General features: G+C 34.3%; 1 protein-coding gene across 2 annotated transcripts in view; it reads left to right on the forward strand.

Annotated features, from left to right (window-relative positions):
* The first annotated feature begins 12 nt into the window (after nucleotides 1–12).
* LOC125665575 (zinc finger MYND domain-containing protein 11-like) overlaps nucleotides 13–13,001 on the forward strand; it is a 28,120-nt gene continuing 15,131 nt past the window's right edge. Inside the window, exons 1-7 of one of the 2 annotated variants that reach the window (XM_048898283.2) lie at nucleotides 13–119; nucleotides 2,053–2,136; nucleotides 4,321–4,525; nucleotides 5,412–5,552; nucleotides 9,989–10,069; nucleotides 10,989–11,172; nucleotides 12,365–12,423. In XM_048898283.2, coding sequence (XP_048754240.1) covers nucleotides 2,060–2,136; nucleotides 4,321–4,525; nucleotides 5,412–5,552; nucleotides 9,989–10,069; nucleotides 10,989–11,172; nucleotides 12,365–12,423 — 747 coding nt within the window. In that variant the 5' untranslated portion in view covers nucleotides 13–119; nucleotides 2,053–2,059. Of the gene's footprint in view, nucleotides 120–2,052; nucleotides 2,137–4,320; nucleotides 4,526–5,241; nucleotides 5,311–5,411; nucleotides 5,553–9,988; nucleotides 10,070–10,988; nucleotides 11,173–12,364; nucleotides 12,424–13,001 lie in introns of those variants that run through there. The other variant, XM_048898284.2, reaches the window with a different exon arrangement.

Here is a 13,001-nt window from a genome sequence, read left to right on the forward strand (position 1 = left end):
ACTTTTTTGTGTGTGACGTTTTACACACGACACCATTTTGATGGTAAACGGTAGCCGTTCTCGCATATTTTGCCCAATATTTGTTGGCTAGATCACGATATTTAAGCAAAATTAGAGAGGTAAAGATTTATATAACAGGATACTTAAATTCAAATTCAATGTCGGCATATAAGATAACATGTCTATTGTGACGCTCGTGGTTTATATTTAACATGTTGCACGGATATGCTTCTTAGCATAGTGCAGGTTTGGGTTACCGAAAGCGTATTGTACAAGGATACCGTGCTACTAAAAATTCACTTAGCTTTATAGATAGTAATGTGGAATGGTAATAGTTATATGAGAAATTTTGTTCACAATATTTACAGGATATGATGCATGTAGGTTTCCTTAAAAAAAAAAAAAAAATTAGACAAAATATATGGATTGGGATTTAAAATGTTACAATTACTGCTACTACCCGATTCTATGAATGAGTCAAATATATAGGGATTAATGATGTCCCTGTGTTTGATAAGGACATAGGTAGGTTATATATGTAAACACATGTATGAAGGGTTGACTAATATCAGTAACATACCACAGGTGTCAGAATTTTGATCAATAAATAGATACACAAAAAAAGAGAGAGAAAAACTCTTTCTATATATATAAATACATTTAGAAAGAGTATTTTTTCTTCTTTTATTTTTGTATCTATTTATTGATCAAAATTCAGATACCGGTAAACAGACATAGAAGATTGTCTTTGCCCATTCCCACTGGGTAGCTTAGTGACAATTTTGCTTTAAAGCAGTTCTTGTCCAGGTAGTATTAAAACAATTTAACCGCATAACTACCAAGTTGGTTCTCACCATCATTTCAGATCATACTTTTCCATGGGAATTTGGCAATTTTTTAAATTGATTAATAGAAGTATAATCATTTGACCATGATTTGATCAATTATATCAATATTGATTATTGATGAAAAAAATCAATGAAGCATTCATAACAGTATGTAGTTACTACATGTTGTAAGCTTTAACACAGCTGGCCCAAACTTTATTTTGTTATTGATACTATTTTCATTACAGTATGTCAATGCATGGCAAGAATTTGTAATTGCCTACCTCTTTTTATTGTTATATATAAACTGAACATAATTAATTATTGAACACCCAAGGGCATAATGCAAAAATGTTATTAGAAATATAACATTCAAATCATTGGGGGGGGGGGGGTCTCAATGAGTTGCCTCCCTTTGTTCCTGTCCTTCATCCATTACCATAAGGTACCTTTTCTATAGATCTTCACTTGTGCTCCAAGTTAAAAACAATGTTCGTTTATTTAAAAGCATACTTAATCCGGGAAAAATATTTAAAGTCTTCTGAAAAGTGCAGAAAGTTGTTCATCAGTTGCCAAAAATGTCACCCCAAAATTTAAATAACACCCCAAAGTAACGAGTAAAATTATACTAGTCTACACCAGCTATGTCTTCCTTCACAACAATACATTAAAGTCTGTGCACCGCATCTTCTTTAACATCATGGAATCCCAGATTGAAGTGTACATTGGCAAGGAATATAAAGATTTGAAGATTTCAGACAAAATCAAAACCATAAGATAAAAAATAACGAAAATGTGCTAATTTCAAAAAGAATGTATGGATCCGTAAAATAACTTCTGTGCATTATTTTTTTTATGCTTTTGACTGTTGAAAACTCAAGCAGAATATGGAGGAGGGGTTTCTATAGTGACAAACAAATGATTATTATTGTCGATAATTAGAATATCACTAATTAGCATGAATTTATGTAGGGAAATTAAGGATGTTTTAAGTTATATATTGTACATTGTGATACAGAGTTTCAGAAATCTTGTGTTGTGTGCCAGACTTTTGAATAAATTTACTCGTCTGAACAAATTCTCTGCTAGACAGTCTAAAGGAATATTTGGTGGACAAAACCTTCAGAATGGCGGTTTTTAAAAACTCTGCAATAAAGTTGTCGCTGTTTCACTATTAAGTATGATTATCTTCATTTTACGTATGCTACATTTTTACATGTTTTAGAGGCAAGATGGTTCGTCCAGTGAAAAGACGCAACTCCTCTGTAATGTACACCAAATACCTCATTGAGGCAATCAAGTATATCAGGTAAGCTTACTGAGGGAAATTCCCAATATACCACATCAAATTCAGTGACATATTCTGTTTGTTTGTCTCGGGCATAACGAGGGAGAGGTGGGGGTGTTTACTCCCAATATACCACATCAAATTCAGTGACATATTCTGTTTGTTTGTCTCGGGCATAACGAGGGAGAGGTGGGGGTGTTTACTCCCAATATACCACATCAAATTCAGTGACATATTCTGTTTGTTTGTCTCGGGCATAACGAGGGAGAGGTGGGGGTGCTTACTCCCAATATACCACATCAAATTCAGTGACATATTCTGTTTGTTTGTCTCGGGCATGGTGAGGGAGAGGTGGGGGTGTTTACTCCCTATATCAGACATGATTTTTCTCCGCTTTAAAGCGGAATTCCGCTTTCCGGATTTCTCATTTCCGCTCTAAATTTTAAAATCCGCTTTTGTTAGTATTCCGGAATTTTCCGTCATTGATGCGGGTTTTACTTGTTGTAAAATGCTTCCTCAAGTTATATATGTCTTCTGATTGTTCATTGGTTGAATCGTCGTCTCGCTATTCGGTTTCTCCGATCAACAGTTTGTTTAAGTAACTGATCTCGTTTTAGAACAATGTCTGCACACGTTGTTCAGCAAGGTGGCGATGTAAAAACTATCGATAAGGGCCTACGTAATGTATGGAAATGGGAATGGCTGGAGAAGGTAGTCAATAGTTGGTTTTAAACCTTCACAACTTTAATATGGGTCTCTGGAGGTCATTCCTTAGGGGCTTTCAAATCAGGGGCACTGCCCCTTGACACCCCGCTGGGGGAGGACCCCCAGACCCCCCTTCAGCTTTTTTTTCTTTTCTAAGGAATCATGTCTGCTCTATACCACATCAAATTCAGTGACATATTCTGTTTGTTTGTCTCGGGCATGGCGAGGGAGAGGTGGGGGTGTTTACTTTAGACTCTCGACATCATTCATCCTTGTGATGCTTGTTTCTTCATAAAAACCTGCAGACAACAAAACTTTATCAAAAATAAGACTCAAAATTCCTTTTCAAGGTAATCTTAATTGCATAAAATGTAAAGCATCAAGATTTCAAGCTTTACCTTAAACAAAAATTGTTAGTCAAATTTTCACTGAAATCAAAATTATCCATTACAGTGTGCGAAATTAACCATGGACCGATAGACAATGTCTAGAGAAAATCGAGTCGGTCTATAACGATCAAAATAGCTATAGACCGACTTGTCTATAGGAATTCTGAGTAAATAACTGGTTCCCGCCACTTATTAAACATATACCAGTTTATATGTATTACGCTGATGTTTCTGTTCATTCCTTAGCTGTAATAAAATGTTCCACAATGTAATTACAAAACATTCAAATCAGATTATTCCATTTTCAACAGGGGGTGGGGATCAATTTAATATTTAACTTCAATGGTCACCATTTTCATGCAAATTTGGAATGTCCTTTTTTGAACGTTTAAAATATGTGGAAGGTGCACGCCCTGGAATCAAATGGAAAGCGGTCAGTACAAGAAGTTCCAGCAAGGCTAAGTCGCAGAAAATTAAGAGAAAACGAAACGTAGTAGAAGGGACTTAGATGAAGAATCAGACAGTGAAACTTAGCTGGAACAAAATGAGAAAGAAAACAAAATTCTAATTGAAAAGCTTGTGCATGAAATTGAAAAAGAATTTAATTAAACTATGAATGAATTACCAAATCAAATTTGTGCCTATTATTTATTTTTTGATAACATTGAATATTGCATGTTAAATTTTGGTCTATAGGAATATTTTGTGGTCTATAGGAAAAGAAATGACTATGGACCGAAAGTCTATAGGACTTTAAAGTTAGTTTCGCACACTGCATTATACAGTAATTAATTGAAAATGGATTTGCTGGTATTAACATCCCAACTATTATTGTGCTTTTGTGGGAAAATATTTTCAATTCAGAACAAACATGAGTATATTTCAATGCTTTTATATTTGCTAGCTTTGATCATGATAATTCCTAATTCTCTCCGAGTGTGACACGATTTCCACCAAGTGTGACACGATTCTCTCCTAGTGTGACACAATTCTCTCAGAATTTGACATGATTCTCTCAGAAATTTACATGATTCTCCGAGCGTGACACGACTCTCTCTGAGTGTGACACAATTCTCTCCGAGTGTGACTAATCTTTTCCAAAATTTATTAGGTATCAGAAGCAAATTCCAAACATCGAGAGAATTTCTCGGTACATGAACCGTGAGTATGGATTAGCTGATAACTTCACAGAGAAACATCTTCATTATGCCGTCAAAGACAATATCATCCACTCCTACATGGCAGTCGGGAAAAAGGGAAGCATGACGGGAGTAGAACAGGAGGGGTTCAAGATCCCAGAGGACGAGGAGGATATGGTGAGTGGCTCTCACACACAGAGGGAGTAGGCCAAGTATTGTAGATCACTTGTGTCTTCAGTGATTTTTTTAAGCCCATTTTGGGTCCGAATTTCAGCCGTTTCCCTTCCTAAAAATTGCCAATTTTTTCCCCAATTTAGTTTGCATTTTTCCCAATAATAAAATTATGAAAGAAAAACGTATTTGAAAAAATTAAACATTCGATGTGAATGATGAATTATATACATAAGACTTAACAAAGAGTTATGGGAATGATGATTTGGATAGAATAGTTGAAAATTTTAGAAGGTTAAAAAAATTAGATGTATAAAATGAAGATAATATAATGTTTGATATGATTTTAAAACTTATTTACGATAAAATTGATTTTCCCTATTTGACTAAAATGTTGACCATTTTTCCCAATTCAAAAGCCACAGGACCCTTGTAAAAAATGTAGAAAAATCACTGGTCTTGTGAAACTTTTATTTCTACGAGTTTGTAAGGTATATTTAAAGGAGAGGTGATTTTCATGAATGGACGATGCCATGTATTGTAAATCACTTGTGTCCTTGTGAAACTTTTATTTCTACGAGTTTGTAAGATATATTTAAAGGAGACATGATGTTCACAAATGCCTGTGTATAATGTGATTTATGGTGCGTGTAGAATGTAAAGAGGGCAAAGTTCATTGAGGTTCCGTGACAAGCAACTGTATCCCTGTGTTTCATTCATAGAGTACAAGTACCTCTGTGGACAAGTGAAGACAATTGGTTCAGAAACTGAATAGCATTCCTGCTGTCTGGGTATTAATCCGAGCAAAAGAATACCTGACTTTACTCAGTTCTATTGATGGTTAACATGGAACATGCTTCAATTCATACAAATGTATTCTCTTTCTGATTAGAGAGGGGACCATGATTGGTATTGTTTGGAGTGCCATACCGCTGGGGATGTCCTGCCCTGCTCAGATTGTTGGCGGGTGTTCCACCCCAGTTGTACTATGGAGGAGTGGACAGGACCTAAATTCACCTGCAGCATCTGCAAGGTAAAGTTACAAGCCAGTCCTCAGATTTCATGAGTATATACCTGTGTAATTGCTAGAAGTCATCAATAAGCATTTAATTTCTTGATTGGAATTAACTGTAATTATTAAGTATAAGCTAGATTATTTATTGCTCAAATACTGACAATTCATTTCTTTCTTTTTCTGTTTTGTCCCAACAGGACATTGAGGTAAATTTTATTTTGAAGTCAGATTTTTACTTTCAACTGTTAGTGTTTTAATTTTTCATTCAATTAAGACTTTATTCAAAATTGTTAATTTGACTGTTAAATGAGGTGGTTGGAGTTTCACAGGGTCTTTGAAATATACCAGAGTAACTCATAAGATCCATTGAGTATATGTGTCAATTTTGATGCTTGATTTATCATATATATGTTATGATGAGTTATTTGTGAAACACAGGTTTCTAATTATCTCCCCTCATTAACTGTGTTTCACGAATATCCATATATATATGCCTGTTGAATTTTGCTAATTCAGAATGATAGAATCTGTAGTAGATTTAGCTTTACTCTAAATCTGTATCTGTACACTATTAAACTGGAAGGGAGGGAGGGGGGGTATTGTTACATGTCTGCAGAGAGCAAACAATGTTTCAAAATCTGCATGATAGGGTTGGGACGATGTATTGGAATTATTGATAGAATATATTGAAGTACCCACAATATACTCATTGTTTGATATAGTCCTCAAAGTGAAGCTGATTCAGCTAATCTAAAAAGAGATCACATTTACGTTTTATAATGTGTAAAGATGGCAACTAAATTTGTTGACGGATGTTGAAACAGCAAAATCAAATTTTCCTATGCATGTAGTAATAAACTTGTAAAAATATTGAATAATTCTGACAAAATAAAGAAGTGATGCTTGTGAAGTCTAGCAACATTTCTAAAAGCTGCATTTCCAAATTAGTCTTGCCCAACCTCAGGGGTTAGTTACCAATTCAGACCTAAAGGATAAGCTTTACAGTGTACATATCCTTATTATATACACACTATATTCAAGGGGATCAGTAGTGTTGTTCCGATGATCAATTATAATCAAAAAGGTGTTGGTCTTCAGTTTTGACTTAGTTTGTATAATCAAAAATACTGTAGATCGATTATTTTATTCTAATAGCAATAATCGATTTTTTCTTAAATAATTGATATTTCTGAATGTGTGAACTCGTGTTTTTTGGAGATTTTTCAATTCCAATTTTCTCTTTGATTATCCAGTAAGCAGAAACTTCATAGTTTGGAAATATTTTGGGTTAAGGGAGGTACTCTTCATCATCATAATGGCTTACTTCCTTTTAAAGCATGGATGAAAAAATCAATATCGACAATATTTGACTTTTCCTTTTCGATTTAAATACCTAGCCGAGTAGCTCAATAGGTGATCATACCAACTGCTGAACTGTAGGTCGCATGTTTGAGTCCAGCAGGGGGTTTAAATTTTTTTTGAAATTATCTTCTACTAAAACTATTTTCTGTCAAAATAAAGTAAATTTGAAAATATAACTTCAAAATATTGTTGTACTTATCCTCCACTTTTCATCTACATCAAATTTCTCTGGTGTAGCATTCATCCTTAAAAAACTAAGAGATGGGGAACCATGAAAACATATAAACTTGACATAGCAAACTATGAAGGAAATCTCACCAAAACAAAGCTAAGCATGGGGTGCGGAGTGCATGTCGAAAGTTTCAGACAATGAATCTAGTTATTGGATTTAGTCTAGTTACTGACAGAAGGTATGAATTATTTATTTGTTATTTTATGATTCTTTGTTTTTCTTTTTATTTGTTACGTTATTACATTTGCATAAATATTACCCCAAAATAAGACAAATACAAGTTTGAAGATTTCATTTGTTTTTATAGTTCTTTGATATGATTTTTCTGAAGTGTTACACCTAATAAAGTACTTAAAGAAACAATTTCTTCTCAGATAAATGAATAAACAAATATATACAAGTTAATTTGATTAAAAAAATTAATTCATTTACTTCCAATAAATACATATTAAGAATCAAACTATAATCAATAATCACATGGAAATGCTTTTCCGATTAATCGATTATCATTTTTCATCCAATCCCCAACACTATGGCTCAGTGTCTTCAAATTTATGGTGAAATTCATTTCATTTGTCTCAAATATTTATAGCTGTGATGTGCTATGTTTCACTGTACACAATTATCAAGATACATCATGCATCATGAAATTCTGAATTCTGAAATCACATCGTAATTATTCAGCCACACACAAACATGTGGTAGAAGTGCTGTCATTGTGATACCAGCATGGACTGTGACATTTGTCTTCAGACTACCCTAAATATTGCCTATCAAGTCCCTGCCTTCTGGAGTATGTGGGAGAGGATTTGAACTTTAACCCTGACTAAGTAATTATGTGTACTGTGTCATCTAGATCAATAATCTGTGACACTATCTGTTTCTCGCATCATAGAACTTAATTAACTGTAAAACAAATGACGTAATATTTGGTGTGTGAATTTCTTGAGTAAGGGCCAGGTAATAACCTGGCTGCCATTAGTATTAATGCCATCACAGGTGATACACATTCCATAGAACACTCTAGTTAAGGCCCTGCCACATGACGGGGTTCCTTATACTCCAACAAGTTAGAGCCTCGATTAACGTCCCTTATATACCTCGACACCAAGTCGAAAGTATCTCACCGTGAACCTCTAGCATGCTGGAGTAGGGTTCCCTATTGTAATCACTCTGTCAACACTTTCTATGACATACGATAGTCGAAGTTTCCTTGAGAAGATTTTCAGAAATTGTATACATAATACTTGGATTAGGTAGAGGAAGACTCCTTTCAATTTTCAGATTTATCGGTTTTGTCATTGCAGAGTTATGGGACTTAGAAATTGTTATATTAAGATATTCATGGCAAGGCCCTTTCTGACTTTTCTTTTTATTAGATATCTTGATAATGTATTGAGATAGCTATATGGAGATACACTGGCAAGTCTGGCATAGATAAATGATATAATGTCCCAGCCCTAATGCAGGCAAGCAATATGTACACTGAGGTGCTTTGTCATTTTGTCATACATGTAGGTAATCTGGATACACATGATTATTATCTAAATGTTGCACAATCACTTTGGGTTTAATATATAGAGTGAAGGTATGGTCAGATGATACAATATTCCCTCCAATTTCACACTATGAATTAATTGTTGTGAAAATCTTACTAGAAAAGTAATATTTTGAATAAAAACAGTCTAATGGAAAATTATATATGAACTCTTTACTATTGATAGAACCATTGACTTGCATTGTATGTTAAATGGGAGGAGATATTGTATTGTGTAACTGCACCATTAGACAGCTGCGTGCCAGTTTCTGCCTTTGTCCCACAATATCCTGCCCAAGCTTGGCTGCAATATAATAGCATACATGTATATATACCAAACCATGTTAACACTAGGGTCGAAGCATGGGGGTTCACAATTACATACAATATCAGAATTTATTTTATGTGTATTGTATTACATCATTGTAAAGTTGATAGCAATGGAATTTGTTTATACAGTGTCACCTTGGTACATCCCCAGTTTTTGTCCCAGCCTATTTTGGCGTTATATCGAGGGTGGCATTATAAAGAGTTTGAGAGAGAGAAATATGATGTCATGCACGTCGGGTCATGTAGTAAAAAAATTTACAGCAGCTGACAGTAGTTTTGTTTCTCTTATTTACACGTGGGCCATTCTACTGGACAATGTTTGAGACTATTGTTAAATGATTATATTCAAACTATTATCGTGATTTCCGGTTTTCATTGACACATGTTAAATTTAGATTCGTTATGATTCAATGGACAGTCCAATTCTTTATAATTATGGCTTCTGGTTCCTGGTTGTGCGCATTGTGATGTATAAAGGTAAATAAATTTAACCTTTTGTACCTGAAAACAGGTGGCAGATGGCGATAGACGAGGTTGTATAATATAAGGAATTTTAGCATGTAAGGAAATCTGTTCTACTAATTTCGATGGTGATACGCTGGGATAGCGATATACTAAGGTGACACAATGACTGTATATAAAATCCATTGACTATTTTAATAGACAGATGAATGATTTGATTATAGTTTAGTACATAGTGCATATTTTAGGTAACAAGTAACTGTGAAGTAGTACATTTGTGCAGTAGATGCTGTGAGGATTACTTAACTGATTTGATATTTTTTATTTCTTGGTGACTATGTGAAGTTGATTACCATGTTGCCATGTATATACATGTACATGGAATGGTCTTAGTCTGATTTTAGTATTCCAAGTTCTGTGAATTCATAGACTAATTGTCCATCACTGTATGGTCTGAAGTGTAACATCCAAGCACTCTTTGCTTGGCTCATTCTTTTTTTTTTAACTAAATGGAAACCACTGATTTTACAGGCAGCTCGACAGAAGAAGAAAATCAAGAGGCGACTGCTGAATATTCTTCTGGGTTACACCATACAGAGAATGAAGGAGAAGGTAAGGATCAGAGGATCCACATCCTCACAAGTCAAGCTTTTGCGATTTTGTACACTCCACACAAAGCCTTGACGAATGTAGCTATTTAAATTTCGGGCTCAGGAGTCCGCATTTCATTGGGTCCAAGTCGTACAATGGTCAGCCAATCAAAGTGCGGTTCTCATTCTAAACACGTGGTAGACATAAACAATGATGACTGTGAATAAAAGATGACAAGTTCTTCGAATTTTTCAACTTCTTGACGCATATGTAATGATATCAACTTAAACGAATACCACCGTTTTATCTCTCTAGACGATGCAGATCAGCCATCTTTATGCCCAGTACGAAATTCGTTTTGAGAAAAGACCATTTCATTGGACATTTTAATTTTAGCTTCATTGTAAAGCTTGAGCCTGAAATTTAAATAGCTACATCTGTCAAGGGTTTGTGTGGAGGGTACGTAATCACAAAACCTTGACTTGTGAGGATGGATGATCCACTGAAAAACAATTTTCAGTCATACACTTCTTCATAAACTGGACTGGATTTCTTGCAAAAAATAAACTGAAGTCGAAACTTAGACTTTATTCAAATTTTGACTGCTCAAATATAAGTAAACTCAAACTTGAAGTTTGAGATTTTTTCGAGAAATCCATGCTTTAAAAAATGTCTCATCTAGCAGTCCATCAGAATAGGAACCTCAAATTCATTGTCATGAAATAAAGATAATGAGAAATGGAAGGGGGGTGGGGGATTTGTACCAAGAAATATTGCAAACATAAATTTCAAAGCAGGTGAAACAAAATAGATGACTAAAAAGTATTCGGTTATTGTTCCAATAATTACATATGCATACATTGTAGATTTAGAGAGCTTTTAGATAATCAATTTATGTTCGAAATAGGTATGGATAATGAATATTGGGATTTTCTTTCAGACTAAAGAACTCCATAAGATTGGTCACAGAGAGCAGGAGAAGAAATTTGAAAAGTTCTTTGTGTATAAGAGGATGGACCTTAATCACATAGAGATGAGAGTAGATCATCAGAAATACAAAACTCTAGAGGAGTTCCTAGCAGACGTTCAACTCATCTATCACAATGTGTATCTTATGTATGGAGGTAAGCGAAAACTCTAGAGGAGTTCCTAGCAGACATTCAACAAATCTATTACAAAGAGTGCATTTGAGACCGCCATTCGCCTCACGAGAACAAATTCCTGCCAGTCCTAAATGCTGAGTATGCATCATGAGAACAGGTTCGAAGTGCAAGAACTCGCACCACCTCTGTAGGTAGTGTGGTTGAAGAACAAGAACACTTTCATACGCACATATTTTCGTCATTTCGTCTCTAAGAATGGAGCATGAGAACAACAGAACAGCAATCTCGAATGCACTCAATGTGTATGTTATATATGTACATATAAAGGTACATGCAAATGAAAACTCTAGAGGAGTTCCTAGCAGACTTTCAACTCATGTATCCTATAGTGCGTTCGAGGTCGCCATGGCAAGACCTTTCCATTGGTACCAAACTCTCTGACCTAGTGACCTTTACATTGATCTTTGACCTAATTTTAGAAAATTCTAATATAAGCCATATCTTTTAAACCGCTTTCATAATCAGCATGTTCCTTTCTTGTGAGAAGACCTTTCCATTAGTACCAATTTTGGTGACCTTGAACTTGACCTCTGACGTATTTTGAAAATAATTCATTAAAATGGGTTCCATTTTGTTATATTCTGTGGGTATCAGTGATAAAACACATCTTGTTTGGAATATTATTTTCTTTAATTTTATACATTTAACTGCACAAATCCTATAAATGATTTACAATACATGTGCTCAATTCAGTTACATCCTGATTGTTCTCATTATAAGTAGTGTCATGATAAAGTCAGTATTAAACACATCATTTCGTTTGTGCTTATAATGATAGCAAGGATTTGAAATTAGATTAGATTTGTATGCAAAATACTCTTATCCTTTGGTTGAAATACTTTATTTATACAGCAAGATGTACCGAGAAATCATTGAACATTCGTTTTGCAATATCCTACTTTAAACTCTTTTATGAAACGCAAAAATTCATATTTTACAAAAATGGTGATAACGAAAAATTTGATACCCATTGGAACAGATGGAACCTGATCTTTCCTAAACTTTCTATCTCTCTCTTTCTCTCCCTCTCTCTGTCTCTCTCACATATAAAAAAAACCTGTCTGTATTCCTACATGATCCTTGGTATGCATATATTGAACATGTATTATGATATATACAGGTAATGTTGACGTGTTCTATTGTTTTCTTTCAGAGGAAAAGAAAGGGATGTTAGACTTGGCTCAAATACTGGTCAGAGACTGTAAATATGATGTAAGTGTTACCTGTTACTGGTCAGAGACTGTAAATATGATGTAAGTGTTACCTGTTACTTGTCAGAGACTGTAAATATGATGTAAGTGTTACCTGTTACTGGTCAGAGACTGTAAACATGATGGAAGTGTTGCTTGACTCATCACTGGTCAGAGATTGTAAATATTATTAGTTACATAGCCGTCTACTTGACTGGTTTCAATTCTTCAAGAGTATATTGGATTGAAGAAACTAGTCGAGTATACACAATCAGCTTTGTGATATTTTTATTATACTAAGTACTACTACTTGTGTAGATTTTTCTATACTTATTTCTGGATTATATATAAATATATTCTTTAACAAAATTTTGATCTTTCAAATTATCATTTAAAAAAAACCATATGTATTACAAAATATAGTACATGTATAACTTAAGGAATTTATGTCTAGTTTCAATTTGTTTGTATTTAATAGAAGTAATTTCAGAATTATTTGTACATTAATCATCTTTCTTAATTAATCTAATTACCTTACATGTATCTTCCACTTTTTACACACACACCCCCCCCCCCCAATACTAGGCTAAATATCTATTA

This window comes from Ostrea edulis, chromosome 10, assembly GCF_947568905.1.
Source record: "Ostrea edulis chromosome 10, xbOstEdul1.1, whole genome shotgun sequence".
NCBI classification, from domain to species: Eukaryota; Metazoa; Mollusca; class Bivalvia; order Ostreida; family Ostreidae; genus Ostrea; species Ostrea edulis.